At 37.0% G+C, this 16,689-nt stretch overlaps 1 protein-coding gene across 3 annotated transcripts in view; it reads right to left on the bottom strand.

The window, feature by feature from the left end:
* The window catches only part of fam189a1 (family with sequence similarity 189 member A1), an 89,388-nt gene that overhangs the window by 13,690 nt on the left and 59,009 nt on the right, over window positions 1-16,689 (bottom strand). For all 3 annotated transcript variants that reach the window (XM_079866818.1, XM_079866819.1, XM_079866820.1), the window contains exons 3-4: window positions 6,224-6,334; window positions 3,120-3,251 (exon numbers count right to left, since the gene is read on the bottom strand). In XM_079866818.1, coding sequence (XP_079722944.1) covers window positions 3,120-3,251; window positions 6,224-6,334 — 243 coding nt within the window. The remainder of the gene's footprint in view (window positions 1-3,119; window positions 3,252-6,223; window positions 6,335-16,689) is intronic.

Genomic DNA, 16,689 nt, shown 5'->3' with positions numbered 1-16,689 from the left:
TGCTGGACTGCAAACTTGCAATCGGTTTCATCAGATATGATAGTACTGACATGTCTCTGGCCGTCATTATGTGACAAACACCTCAAGGTATTATACCTCAATACAAACGAGTCCTAAAGGAAAATGAGGCTGTCAATATGAAACACGCCAGTGGTATATAATAGCCCAGGACCCTTACAATGAGGGAGTCACATGGTGCAATATGCCAATGAGCCATAACATTAATTGTACTGAGGGTCTTTTATAGCCATCTCAATTGACTTGACTGGCCATAAAAAGACATGAAACCTTCAGACATCAGTGATAGCATTAAAGTGTATAAATCTTATTTATGTTTCATAACGCCACCCGAGTAAGTGCTACGGATATAATATAAACCATCAATAGTCATATAGTGACGTTATTGTTAATTAAAACTAAAACTATTCAAAATAGTTTTCAGTGATTGAAAAAAAAGATTAAATAAAAATCCTGGCTTAATCTAAGCCCTGTCTGTGAAACCGGGCCTATATGTTTATAATGGCATTACAAATACCTTGCAAATAAAACACTGTATAGGGAAAGAAGATGTACTGTGCGTTTTTGTAAACACAAAATTATGAATAAATGTAAAAAAGTTTTCTGTATTATAATAATTCTACATGATTTCACACGACTGACAAGGCTTCATGAGGCATTTACAAGCAATTATAAGCAATTGCTTACAGGCAAGTGTTTTTCTTGATTTCATAAAGAGCGGCGGATGCTTTGTACAAGCAAATTTGTGGAAGCCTCACATCACCACATCCCGTTTCAAAAGCTGCCAAAAGCCCCGAGATCATGGCTAGCATGAGTGAATTGCTTAGACACTGGAAAAGAAACCAACGGCGAGCGCTAATTGAAGATGCATAACTAATGATGACTGAGTCTCATCTGCATATTAGAGAGAGATCCATAGTACAACGTGAAGAGACATGTCCAATAAGGCAGGCGTTTTTGGGAATAGCGTGTAATTCTTGCTCTGCTAAATGGTTCAAATACTCTCTAAAAGTCAAATTAAAAAGTGTTTGAAAATGGAGAAATCCCTGAAGGAACACGGCAAATGTGCATGGGAGCAGAGCCAAAAAATACTTCTCCAAGCTAAAAGTGCGATATTCTATGAATATATTCCTCAAAAATATAATGCAAAAATGATTGGTACTCAAAAACAACATTTAAAGCCCAATAGCAGAACAAGAGTACAAACCAAAACCGTTAATGCTTAAAATATCTCTTTCTCTGTATACCACAAAAACAATGCATCAGAAACTGTAGGATTGTAAAGCAACCCATGTTAAATTGACTAAATGAACACTTTGTAACACTGAAACTCATTTTTCATCTAAGGTGTCTTCCAGTGCCATTCCTGCAGGGACAATACCTTTGGAGTGACCCACAGGTATAATGGTGCCAGAGAAGATTGAGGTCTCATTATCTCTCGTAGTTCTACATCATCCCTACCTGGGTCTGAATCTGAAAATTTCTACTACAAATGCAGACTAGCACCATTCAATACTCACGTCTGTGCTATTACTCTACAGTCCAGTCCTTAATTATACACAGTATACTACTGTTTAAATGTCTGGGGTCAGTCTGTCAACACTGATAATAATAAGAAATGTTTCTTGAGCAGCAAATCAGCATGTGACACTGAAGACTTTGCCATCATCACAGGAATAAACTACATTTTAAAATATATTAAAAACTGTATTTGTGAGCAAATAAATGTATTGCCAGGGTGAGCATAACAGACATATTAAAAATATTAAATATTAAAAAATCTTACTGACCCCAAACTTTTGAATGGTAGTGAGTGTATGTACAGTACAGTCCGCGAGAAGGTCTCTTAATTGTAAAGATGCAGGACCTTCTCCCTTTCAATCAAGGAATATAGATAAAAGTTACTACACTGCTTTCTCTAGTAGAGACACCCGCCATTTTATTTATTATAAAGATTATTGATGATGGTAGTTTTTAATCTGGCTAATTAAAGACTAGAGATTTTCAAACAATACATGCCTGATTATAAAATAATCATCATTTACATGTCTAATGCATTTTTCCTCTTCATTTACTTTTCTGATCCAATATTCATTAACTGGAGGCAATCAAAAAGTCTATTAGTAATGATAAAAAAAATGTAATACTTGAATATCAAATTGATTGAAGAGGCTATTAAAGTCGTCAATGAATCAAAATTGACCCTATTTACTTTGTTAGCACACATTTCTAGTCTTATGGTGAACAATTAATCCGTGCAAGTAAATGCACAGAGAAAAAAATTGTTTGTCGTGGTAATCTTTAATCAAAATCTGAACATTTGCTTCCGGTCTGGAATGGTGTTCCTCCTCTGATGACGTCAGTTTGACGGCTTGGGTTGAAAACGCTTAACCGCTCTCCTCCAGCCGTCAGTCAGCTATGAGCAAGAGGTGGAGAGGAGGTGCGCTGAAGTAAAACCCCGCCCTCTATTCAACATTCTGTTTCACTTGGAAATACGTCACAACACTGAAGTAAAGTCAATTGCAACTTCCGGTTCACCGGGAAAAATAGCTGGCTATGTTAACAATGTTCTAAAATCAATTTCAAACATCATATCACCCAAACATCCAACATCCAAACTTACAAACATACAAACACCTACATGTACACACACACACACACACACACACACACACACACACACACACACACACACACACACACACACACACACACACACACACACACACACACACACACACACACACACACACACACCTGGTTCGCTATCTTTGAGGGACTCTCTATAGATTTTTTTACTGTTACTGTTTTTTACTTTTTTATGGTTTTTATATTGTACAAACTGTTTATTCTATCCCCTTATATTAACCCTACCCCCTAAACCTACTCATTGTAGAAAACTTTCTGAACTTTTACATTTTCAAAAAAACTCATTCTATTTGATTTATAAGCTTGTTTAACTCATGGGGACTCGTGTCATCATCGGGACCTAAATTGAGGTTTCCATGAGGATTGTGCTTTCAGGTTCCCCACCTAGATAGAAAAACAAAGACACACACACACACACACACACACACACACACACACACACACACTGATACCTTCAGTCGGAGGCGTATGGTGTTGCAGTCCCTCAGCGGGTTGAGTTTAAGCGTGTCTCCCAGATTATTACAGGTTGATTTCAGGTGCTCGAGCTCACAGCAGACACACACACCATCACTGTCAAATTTGATCTGCAGAAGGACAGAAACAAATTGGTTTCAGTTTCATAAGCACTTCATAAGCATGTTACAGTGATGACATTTGTTCAGCACACAGATTTTGAGGCACATCTGAAATATTCTGCTGTTTAGGTGCCTTTGAAAATAAACTTGTTAGTTAGAAGTTACCATGGATGACATATTAATACTGTAGCTGGCAGCTTTATCAGACAGCGTCATATTTATAAAAGAACAAACTACCTAAATTCAATCACTTTTTCAATGTAAATATATAATAATATATTACTATTACCCCTTATTTGCAAAATGGTTTTTACTGTCTCATACACAAAGTTGCTGCATATTTGTGGAAGCTTACTGTATTGAAAAATTAAGATTAAATTAATTAATTATGTCTTCCACATTGTAACATTTATAGGCTTCCTATATTCTTGAAACTAACAGCTTAAGCCTAATCATTCATGTTTGTTAAGAAAGATCTTAATAAATACCATACATGGTGGTCCAGCATTATAAATGCTTTGTGTTAGACTGAAACGAAGTCGCCATTTGACCCATATTGCACAAAAGCGATGTGTGAACTTTGCAAGCAGGGGTTAATTGAATCGAGGAAACAACTTCATTAATATTTCAGTCATGGCAGGATCAAGTCTCTGAGGAGGCGAGTGTTCAGTAGGCAGAGAAGAGAGATGCTTAATCCGACATGCTAATCCCTAAATCAGGTGGAGTAGAGACTGTTGGAGACAGAAGTCTGTCTTTAGCCTGGTCTGAAGCGGTAGACAAAGGGAAGGAAAATCACCTGACCTGTTTTAGCACAACAGCACAAGGTGCGAACCGCCACTGTCATGTTTCCATGACGATAGGCGATTAAAGCAGTGTTTTGTTTCTGTTCAATTATCGAGAATTACTGGAGGATTATGAAGGTCCTGTTTACGAAAAGGACAATGGAAAGATCATCACGTAATTAGTGCCTATATGTTTCTAAGATAAGTATCTTGTGAGACAAAACTATCCACTGTAAATTGAGTGAAACTTCAAATGCCTGGTATTGCTTCTACTTGCTGAAAAATAAGGTTAATAAATAAACCTTAACAGGTTCCCACTAATTTCACAAACCATAGAACGTCACAATTTAAGCTTCTTTTGATTGCTGGGAGAAAAAGTATGATCATTTATATTTGATTATATTAATGCAGGATTTCATATCAAACTTCACAGACACAATGATTTAACGCAGCTGAATATTTCATCTGTATGACACGTTCAATCTATTGAACTCATGGCACATGATGTGTGTGCTCAACCCTTTGTGAGATGAATCATTAAAGCATTTCCCGGTACCGTTTCAAAGAGCCATCAACACTTTCACGGGGCATTCATCTAAAAAAAACATCTGATCATTATTTATAAAGTTTCATTTTATCATCCATGTGTGTTCTTACTCACTGCCCACTATAAGACTTCAGCTTCCAATTACTGCTGAACTAATTCACTATTTAACTCATGGTTGAATTACTCAATTCAAAATTATGAAATAGCTTTGCCATAAAAGTCGTTCAAGTCAATTTTCATGTTTTAATGAATACTTTATAAACATATACTGCATTCACATTCAAAATAAATTTTAAAAGATTGATGGTAAATGTATTGCATCAAGTTAAAGCAGAAGCTTGTGTTGAAAATGAAACCCACAAACACAACAGATCACTGATAGTAGAAAAAAGCTGAAATGAATTCAAAGCCTCCATCCATAACCTGAAAGCCAGTCATGCATTTAATTGAGTTTGAAACAAACAAATAAGACTTACCTGGTGAATAATGTACACAGAGATATGGTTGAACAATTAATTACTGTAAGATCTTCCACTAAACTCTAGCAATTGTTTTTATAGCATAGCAATTTAGTGCTATGTTTTATTTAAAGAAATTCCTAATAAATGAATTTGCCACCCATTCTGAATACTACTTCTCAACTGATCATTTAGTTATTGATTGCTTCCACACCAGGCGGATAAATGGTCTTAGAGCTGGAGAGGGGTGTCCAGTTCTGGATAACAGAAATGGGGGAAGCAGTGCTGAGCTGTTATGCCGTGCTGGGCCAGCACTGGACCCACTGTAGAGCTGATAAATCAACCTCAATAGAAAGCACAGCAAAGACTGACTGCTCTATTAATCTCCTTTATAAGCCTTCATTCAAAGAACACAATGGACGGCACACAAACATACTGTGGCATTCATTGAGGATATTCTCCAGTATCAAAAACAACAATTCAGAGGTATTATGATTTGCCATAATAAAAGGCATTTTTTTTTTTAGATTACATATTTTAGATCTATAGATTTAGCTCTTCAATTTACAGCTTTCATACTGATAATTTACAGTTGAACTGTAAAATACACAATCATTATGTATTCTCACATTCAAACAACGTCTCAAGAATTAGTTTCCTCTCTAGCAAAGGCAAAGTGATCTCATGACAGGGCATTGGCACTAGCATGGCTAATTTACGTGAACTGACTTCCACTATGAAGGCTCACCCACTCCTATTCACACATCTGCTGCACTCTTTACTCTCCCCAGAAAATTGATGATTATGAAAATCCCAGTGAGCTTCGGCTGCTGATCAGGCACCCGTTTTAATGAGGACAAAGGTGGTGGGTGTTAATATTTATTTCTGCTCCAACAGAATATTACAGGACGTAAAAAAGGGTCCCGGCAGACACTCTCATTTTCTCTGCCTTAGCGACTGAATGTTGAGCTAATTTCACTGAAATCTTGACAAGGGCATCGTGTTAATGAATGATGCTCTAGGGAGCTGTAACTGCTCAATGGATTGATTCTTTAGTGACAGGCTACTTTTGAGAGGATGATAAAATACACAGGTTTAGGACTAAGCTATTTTCAGTTTGGACATACTATTTAAGGTTTCTTTTACAACAAAGAAGTGAGTTCAGGCATGTGTTTGAGGACATGGCTCTCTCACCAGCTGACAGTCCTCCAGAGAGTTGACCAACTGGGCATTCTGACAGGAAAGGATGGCTCCTGCGAGGTTCAGCATCACACACACAGCAGACAACAGCATGAAGAAAGTTATCTGTGGAGAAAGAAAGGGAACAGACTGTCAGTTTCTGAGGTTATCGTGGTATTTTAAGACTCTTAATAAACAAAAAAACAGTAGGATGCCATTTTTCACCTCATTAAACAGCCTTTGCAGAAGGATTTCACATACAGGGTTCCCACATATTGGCCAACGATCCATGACCTTTCCAGTTATTTGTGAAATATGTACACCATCGTTCAAAAGTTTGGGGTTGATAAGATATGTCAATGTTTTTTTTATTATCTTATGCTCACCAAGGCTGCATTTTTTTAAATCAAAAATACATCATAAACAGTTATATTGTGAAATATCATTACAGTTTTTAATAAATGTTTCTTGTTTTTAATAAAAAATTATTGCTGTGATGTCAAAGCTGAATTTTCAGCATCATTACTCCAGTCCTTCATAAATCATTCTTAGATGCTGATTTGCTGCTCAAGAAACATTTCTTATTATCAATGCTAAAAAACAGTTGTGCTGCTTATTCTTTTTTGTGGAAACCAGAATAATTTTAGTAACACTTTAATTTAGGGTCCAATTCTCAATATTAACTAGTTGCTTATTAGCATGCATTTTACTATTATTGGCTGTTTATTAGTACTTATAAAGCACATATTAATGCATTATTCTGCATGGCCATATTATACTACCCAATAATACCTAAACGTAACAACTACCATACTAACTATTAATGAGCAGTAATTAGGAGTATATTGATGCAAAAGTCGTTAATAGTTAATAGTGAGAATTGAACCCTAATCTAAAGTGACCACAATTGTTTTCAGGATTATTTGATGAATAGAAAGTTTAAAAGAGCAACATTTAGTTGCAATATAAATCTTTTGTAACATTATAAATGTCTTTATGATATTATGTCACTTTTGATCAATTTAACACATCCTTGCTGAATAAAAGCAATAATTAAAAAAATTATATTCCAAACATGTATATTATGAAAGTAAAATACTAATAATGAATGTTGATTTGATAGAGTTGAGCATTACTAAAAATAAAAGAAGATATATTCACTACATAATTTATGACTTTTAAAGATATTTCTCCTACTTTTCACAACCACGTGTTCCGTGGCCATGGGAGCCCTGGAAATTGGTGCAGGATCTCTCCCTCTCTCTCTCTCTCTCTCTCTCTCTCTCGCTTACACTTTCTTCTTCATTTTTCAGTGTTTAGACGATCTGATTTCTAATCTTGCTATTTAGTTTATTTGCAAGACAATTTACAAAGTCTAATCATTACCAGAGTGTGTTTAGTTTATCAGACCAAAAATAAACCAATTGTGGTTTATGGGACTTGACGTAAGAGCGTGAAAGATCGAACGTGATTGATCAGAACTATTCATCCATGGGGAAAGCGAAAGGAACAGATGTGACTAATAATTAAAGCACTCAATAATCAATGACTTCAACCAAAACAATTAACGCTGATCTCACCATCTGAGCCCTGGCTCATTACTGTGAGAGACGGCCCCTAACAGCTCACATGAATAAATGAATAACACAAGTGCACTTCAGAGCATTGGGCTATTTTTCTCTGGGTGTTGATATACTACCTCTCCCACAATTCCTCAGTAGGCCATGCTGATACACGGCCAGTGACATATGGTCAGCTAGAGAAACCAATCTTTGCGTAATTCCCCCGGCCCACATCCTATCAATGCGGACCCGTGCCGCTTGATAGATCTCAAGCGTGGTCATTTTTCCTCTTTTTGCACCGCTGGCAGAACCGCAACTCCTGGTTCCTCTCCCCCAACTCTCCATTAAAAACAATTCTCTTTATTTCTGAGCTGACACTTCTGGGATTTCAGTCCTGAAGGATGAAATACTGTACGTTGGACATTCTGGCTGCTTTAAATCACAGTTTGTGTGTGGGAGAACATCAGGTCCAGCCCGGGCAGGTGACTGGCTAGGACACTGAGCCATATATCAGCACCGGCCTTACCTCCACAACACGATAATTTACTAATGAGGCCCTCTACCTGACGGGACATTAACCTTGCAATCCCAGACACGTCAGTGGAGAGAGAAAGAGACAGAGTGAGAGGAGCTGGAAAGTGAAAGTTAGAGTCATTTCAACTCTGTCACATAGATGCAGATTAACGCTTACAATATGCGGGAGGGGGGTGTGAGGGATGCTGGGAGATATGAATGTCAGGCTACCAGCAAACTGGAAATTTAAGAGGCTGATGTACGAGGAGGTTCACAAGTGTCCTGGGGCTGTGAGGGTCCTTGGCTCAGGCGCACAGGAAACCTCACGCTTGATTTCCTCCACACTTAATAAAGTGCAGACATTGTAGAGGTGACATGGTGATCCATTGCAGCTGAATGACTGAACTAGGTTGTGTTCTGTCTTGTTGACCAAATGACACTGAAAGGTTACGAGCAGAGGCAGGGTGGGAATCTATGCATCCAATAAGCATTTAAAAAATGTGCTTTACACACAGCACATTTGTTGTTGGGAAACTGGATTTTCATAATTAATCACTGACAACAACAATCATGTTAGAATGTTTTTCTTGTACAAGATGACAAATATGAAACCAAACCCGAGCTTCAGGCAGGAAGGTGACATCTCCATCACTTCAGAGAGAGAAAACACATTACAGCACAAATGATGGCTGAGGACCAGGTTAAAATGGAGGCAATAATGAGGCTGATTTTGTAAAGCAAAAATTGAAAAGATGTTATTCAGAACGCGAGCGATAAGGGAAAGCTTAATGGGCCACTCTTCAGACGTCCTTTCAATGCAAGCTGAGCGTAGCCAATGAAATACACGATTCCTGTCTATCTCTAATTTACTCTGTTGGTAGTACAGAGGAGGGAAAATGGTTCTTTCAGCAAATGCTTTGTAGTTAGCAGTGAGCAATATCAAAAGACAAATTCAGTTGCTATGCTTTGAATCTACTACTGCAACTCAAATTCAATCTTTAACTTTAATTGCAACATGCTGTCTTCTCCAACTGGTTCACAGGCACTCTGCAGGTTGCCTGGGCTTTTGCTTTAGCAGCAGCTTTCTGCATACTAACTGTATAAATATGATATCTGCAGTCATTTTTCTTTCAGTAATGAACAACCATTTTTACAGCATTTTTTTAATCTATGTCAATGTTAACTTCAACACATATTATATACACTACCGTTCAAACGTTTGGGTGGTCAGTACGATTTTTTTTTTTTCAAATAAATTACTTTATTTCAGCAACGATACACTAAATTGATAAAAATTTACAACAAAGACATTTAAAAAAACATTTAAAAAAATTCAATAAATGCTGTTCGTTTGAACTTTCTATTCATCAAATAATCCGGGCAGGAGTATAAGACAGGAGTAATGGTTGATGAAAATTCAGCTTTGTCATCACAGGAATAAATTATATTTTAAGATATAAATAGAAAACAGTTATTTTAAATTGCAATATTTCACAATACTACTGTTTTCATTGTATATTTTTTTTCAAATAAATGAGACTTTCAAAAAAACAAAAAACATTTGAACGGTAGTGCATATAACTATAAAAATGTACGACTAACTATATTTTATATATAAATAATATATACATTTTATACAAAAAATATTTTTAAAAAAAAATACATTAATATAAATGAATGTTATAAAGTAACATTAACCCAGATAAATGATATATAAACTATTGTTCATACTTAGGTCATGAGGCCTAATGCATTAACTAATGTTAACAAATTGAACATTATAGACCATAGTCAGGGTAGTGCTATATTAAATTGTTTGACAGGAATAAAAAACGAGGCTGTGAGGGATGTAACAACATACCAATTGTTCAGTTGACAAAACATCTTCCAAAAGACTTTTATTAGTCAAAAACAGTTTTGAAAGTTGTGACTTTTGAACATTACATGCCATTGAAAAGACTCTATCCCTCACAGACTCGTTTACACCAGTGTAAAATTCAATATGGCGCCTATAAGGTCTATTGGAAAGTGTTACCATTAAAGATATTATAACTTGTTGGATCACTCAATACTCTAAATAAGCTTGTTAGTTGTCTCTGTCTGGCTAAAATCTCCCTTAGGAGTGTTGACTCCTGAGAGCCCAGGCCCTGATGGACTAATTACCTCGCATGGCTCCATGCTGCTGTTTTCTAATTACCGTGTGGGTTCACATATCACTGTTTAACAGGTTCTCATTAATTACAGCCCATCTGCCACCTGCATGCCAAGCAGTACAACGACTCGTCTGGCACATGCCACTCACAAACGCCAGCGCTGGGCGCAAATTGTCTTCAGCCATGAAACAATTCACACCTGTCAATATGGCTATGTATTGGCATTTAGGTTTAGCATTATTGGCTGAAAGGATCCGGTAAAGGGGGAGGAAGTCTAGCGAGATTAACTACTGGAAAGACCATAGCAAGAAGCTGAGAGACATTTAATTTAGAGGTTTTAAAGAAAACAAATCGGGATCCAGAACCTGGAGCTAAAATGTGGGCAGGAAATATTTGTGATGTTCTTGGACCACCTGGTGGAGATACAAACACATGGATGATTGTGCTCACTGTGACAAAAGAACCACCTACCGTCCAATCAACACCACCCGCCCCTCATATCAGCAGCTTCTGAGCCAGAGATATATGGTTTGAACAAGAGAAGCCGGGCATTAAAACAGAATATCACTGGCAGATTGTGATGAGATACAGCTGGTGCTTATTATAGTTTGTCATTGGCACCATCAATTCAGTGTTGTGTATCCAGGGACACTTTTTATTACGTAAACGGGACAAATACGGTTTTACATGGCTTTTATTTCCTATTTTACTTATACACACAAATTAGAGGCTGCAAAGACACTGTTATACCACAAGTGAATGTACATTATCAAACAACAGTAATTCATAATTTCATTACAAGGGCCTGTTCTAATGCACAAAAGCAGTGTTTTCTCTGCTTTTTTTGCCCATTTGCCCATTCTTCACTACTTGGACTACCTTATGTTTTTCTTAGAACAACATGTACGGATACAATCGGAGATGTATCACTTTGAACTGCATAGTACCTATCTTCATCACCCAGCAAAACATGTGCAAGTCCATATGTGGTGTAATTTATGATTTATCATTTACAGGTTATAAACAGTTAAAAACAGAGTGAATCCTAAAACAGCACCCAGTTTCTCCACTGCAGGATCAGTTAATATTATCAAACTCACTGTTCAGGAGTGGAGCAGTCAAGCATCAACCGCTCAATAAGCTCCTGAAAGTTGAACTGCCTTGAACAATAGGCTGATGCAATCTCGCAAATAAGACTTACAAAAACTTACACTCAGCCCATTTAACAGAGCGCTATTTCTCCTCAGGGGATACGGGACCTTTAACACCTTCTATGCTTATTTAAAAAAAGCAAAATTTATCAGGGCATGAATTCAAATTCAGAAGACAATTAGCTTTATTCCGTGTGTAAATTTGGGTTTGAATGGTAGAGGCATGTTACAAAACCAAAAGACTACTGAACAATTCCTTAAATTGTGACTTCATGTAATTATCAAATGTAATCTACCCAAGTGCAAAATTAGCATATTGTATTTCCCTTTCCAAAATAAATTAAAAGTTAAAAGCGTGTTTAAGCCTGATGTGTTTACTCTGACGTAAACCTGTGTGCAGCTCAAATTCTTTTAAAAACGATTTTTTAATCGTATTATATTATTTGGACATGAACAGTTGATCAACAGTGGAGGAGATGTTTGTTTGGTTATTTTACATAGATGAGTGAGTACTATGTAATTGTGTACTGTGTAATTTGAGGAAATGTGTAAATGAGGAAATGAGTGAAATGTTGTTTGCGTTCCGAACCAAAGCCTCTGTTTTGCCAGTGTTTTCGGTTTTTATTTTATTTTGCCATAGTTCTTTGTTGTATCATGACATCAGGAGACAGATTTTAAAATAAATCAAAGCAGCTTATTAGAAGAACATGGTTTGTTACAATGGGAATTTCAACAAAATTCTCATTCACACATAAATACAATAGCAAAATCATTTAAAGGGATATTCACACCAAAATAAAAAAATTCTGTCATTATTTACTCACCCTTATGTCTGTCCAAACCTGTATGACTTATACCTGTGCTCCTGAATACTAAATAAAATGTCCCTAACAATTAAAATTCAATCTACAACGTTGCCCTACTCGTGACTGCAAAACTAACATCACTAGCTAGTTAAGAAAAGTTCTGGAGCAGGGACATTTAGCAAAAAGGAAACCCTTCATCATTGACTTCAAAGATGTTCAAACAAAGCCCCAAGAGACACATTCCTAAACAAAATCTACATGCTTCACCAAACTGTAAACACACTGGGTCCTTAGCTATCTCTCGCCCCCATGACTCAATTTATCAATGTCAAATACCTAAGAAAGAAAAAAAAAATCACCCCAATCAATTTGCAGACAGGGTGATGACTTACACTAAGCACATCTCTGTCTCTCTGTTTGATAAACAGAGGTGTTGGGCAGGTCTCAGACCCCATCACTGCTCTCAGCTCAGTCTAATGTCAGCTGCTAATTGCCCTGCTGATGGAGGATTACCTTTCATCATGCCAATCCTCTGTCTTTGCCCATCCAGCTCCTCATTGCACTCATTAGCTATATGGTGGCGGAGGGAGCATGTAGTATCAAGAGCACATCATGAATGCCAAAGAAAAAGTGAATGTGTCCATCACAGTCTGGGTATGCTGGCTGCATGAAGGAGATTGAAGGCATTTCTGCTGTGTTAGCTATTTGTGAAATTGATCTTTACATTTATACTACAAAATTGCAGATATTTCATTAATATCAAGCAGTCACGTTTTAGTTGGTAAGTATAGGCTAATTAGTCCCTGCTGGAAGATGACATAACTATACAATTTATCTCCTTCAAAAACAATTGATTTAGTTAAGATCACAAATATTTCACTATAGTGGTATGTTTTGACCATTTTCTGAGGGCTCTTAAAGCAACACCAAAGATTATTTTGTACCTTAAAATAATGTTCGGGTAGCAGATCTATAGTTCAAATGAGACATAACTACAAATTTGACTTGCTTTACGGCAAGCGTTACTATAGCCGATAGGTGGAGCCTATGCAAAAAAATAACCGTTTCTGATGTCGCAATACATCATACTTTCATAAAATCATTCAACATACTCTACCTTGTCTGTGGACATAGTTATTTCCAAAGCCGGTGCTGGATAAACAAATAGCGTGTGTGCGACGGTAGGCTAAATTATTTACAACAGCGGTAATGGACAATTCCGCTTCCAACCTGTAGGGGGACCGAAGAGGAAAATTGCTTTGGTGTTGCTTTAAAAGCGAGAAATTAACCTCTGAGCTTCAGTGTGATTATTCATAAGTTTAATGAGAAAACATGGCAGAAGAATCCTGATGGATGAAGTGCCAGTCAAGCAAAATATGCCATTGAAAAAAATGGGAATGCTATCAGATAGCTTTGTCCATTAATTGTAGACCCCGCTGATTATTCATTTTGGGAAGATTACTTCATTCTCAGAAAAACTTCTACACTGACAGCCAATTTAAACAGTCTCCTGACCCTACACAGACTCAAATAACCTCCTTTTGACTTGTGACTTTCGGAAAAGAGGGAGCAAAAAGGGATAAATAAGCAATTATTGGCAGAGCTCACACATGTGGACTCAGAGCTAGCTTAACCTGTGAAATCCACAAACATCTAAATTGGCCTAGTTGAATTAATGGATAAAAAAAGATTAGACCGGCAACTACGAGAAGGCGAGAGGTTACAGCCCGTTCACACTGCTGACATGCTGGTTTAGCATCCTGCCCGCCTCTGCGGCACAAATTAGTATTTAGTCTGCAGCACCTCTGCGACAACACATCATTTATTTTCAATTATCTCTGCCCGGATGAGATCGGGACAGCGTTGTTTTGATGCTGTCGTTCTCTCTGTTGTTCTTAGAGTTTGTTTACTTCTAGGACATCCATTTTGTTTTGGCTCCTGCCAAATCACTTTTCCACATCCTAGAATACTCACCTTAAGGGCAGAGAAACATCATTCTACTGACAGTCAAAGGTGGATTCATTCACTTGTTCTTCCTCTCTCTTCTTTTTCTTTCTCAAACGTTATCTCTATTTCGCGTCACCATTCCTGTCATTGTTTTCACGCTTGGAAGGAAAAAGGTCTGGACCTCTACAGTCTCCCTCATTTTATCTCTTGCATTCTGTCTCAGAGTGTTTTTATGGCTTGTTAAACTAAAAGTGAAAATGACAGAACGAATGACCAATGAAAGCCCATAAGCGTATGATAGAATTAACATTCAGGATGGGTGAGCAAGCCTTCAGTGAAACAAAAACATGGTGTGTGTTTTGTATTGTGGGTCTTGACTTTCTGCTCTTTTCTCATAGCGGCTTTGATAAACAGAAAAGAGAAAGGTTAGAGGTTGCTTTACATTCAGGAGATTAACAGGGGGATCCACGGACTACAGAGGGTGATTTACGTGTCAGGAGAATGGTAGAAAACCCTTATCTGTCAGCAAGTATAATATGCACAGCCACAGCCGTATCTGATTAAAGCTGTGCAGTGCCCATTTGTCCTGTCTCAGTGCAAAATTGCAAATATCTCATAAGCGACTTCTCCACCCTGACCAGACGCTTAGCTCAGACCGCCCAAACAAACCCTTGAGGTGTTATTGTTAAGACTCCAAGGGCAGAGACAGTCACGGCAATCCCCGTGTTCTGTTATTCACAGCCGTTGGATCTATTCAGGGGAAAATTTCTTAAACACCAGGAGTAGGTATCGCTTACACCTTCATTTATTACTGTTAGCTACTAATCCCTGAAAGGGTCATGATAAACAGACTGAGCTATAGGCCACGACTGCTGAGGGCAGGCAAGGTTCCTCTCTGAGACACGAGGCAGAGAAAGGCCAATTAGAGAGTTTCCAAAGAGACAAAGTAAATCTAGCAACTGTTTGGGAAAAATCTAAATAATCAGTTCTTTATGCTCTGAAATTACACTTATAAAGGCCTTTAACATAAAATGGGAGAATAGATCTGATTATTAATAAATAACATGAAAAACTACAGTAATCTTATACTAGTTGCAACTGTGTACTTTCACAGTCAACAGATACTAAGCATGCATTGAGTATTTTATCATAACAAATTAATGTAAATTATTATTATTAAATTATCTTGTAAATTACAGGTTATTTTTTACAGACAGCAATACAACAAAACAAACACTACTGATTAGGCGTGCATTGCGTATTTATCAGCTTACAGTTAAAAGAGTAGTTCACTCAAGAATTAAAATGTCCTGATAATTTACTCACACTCATGTCATCCAAGACGTTCATGTATTTCTTTCTTCAGTCGAAAATAAATTAAGGTTTTTGAGGAAAACACTCCAGTATTTTTCTTCATATAGGGGACTTTGATGGGAACCAATGGGTTGAAGGTCCAAATTGCAGTTTCAATGCAGCTTCAAGGGCTCTACACGATCCCAGCCGAGGAATAAAGGAATAAACACGATCAGTCATTTACAAAAAAAAAAAAAAAAAAAATATATATATATACACACACTTTAACCACAAATGCTTGTCTTGCACGTCCACAGACTTCACACATTACGTAAGCACGCTGGAAAGGTCATCGGTAACCTGTTGTAACCGACATCGTTGTTTTACCTTTTAGTTTTATTTTTGTAAAGGACATTAGGACTTAGTCTGACTTGCACGTTCGCTTTGTAAACACTACTGTACTTTCTCCTATGTCACGTGTAAAGTTTCAACGTGATTAAGTAATGTGTGGCGAATCACAGCTAGTGCAAGACAAGCATTTGTGGTTCAAAAGTATATCAATGTTTTTTTTTCTTAAGAAAATGACCAATTGTTTCGCTAGACAAGACCCTTGTTCCTTGACTGGGATTGTGTAGAACTCTTTGAAGCTGCACTGAAACTGCAATTTGGACCTTCAACCCGTTGATAACCGTTGTCTGCTATATGGAGAAAAATCTTGCAATGTTTTCCTTAATTTCTTTTCGACTGAAGAAAGAAAGACATGAATATCTTGGATGACGTCGGGGTAAGTAAATTATCAGGAAAATTTTTATTCTTAAGTGAACTAATCCTTTAATAACTGTTAATCGGTTACATTTATAAATTGTAACACTATAAACAAAACACTACTGATTAGGCAGGCATGACTATTTTATATAAAAAAAAAAAACATATTACATACGATTAAATTCATAAATTACATATTTTAATTACTGTATTTTTATAGTCTGCATTACGAAAAAACACTACAAAACCAAACCACAACACAACACAACACAACACAACACAACACACAAC

The sequence above is a fragment of the Squalius cephalus genome (genome assembly GCF_949319135.1).
Source record: "Squalius cephalus genome assembly, chromosome: 3".
NCBI classification, from domain to species: Eukaryota; Metazoa; Chordata; class Actinopteri; order Cypriniformes; family Leuciscidae; genus Squalius; species Squalius cephalus.
The sequence above is the reverse complement of the archived record's forward strand: the minus strand, read 5'-3'. Positions and strand labels throughout refer to the sequence as shown.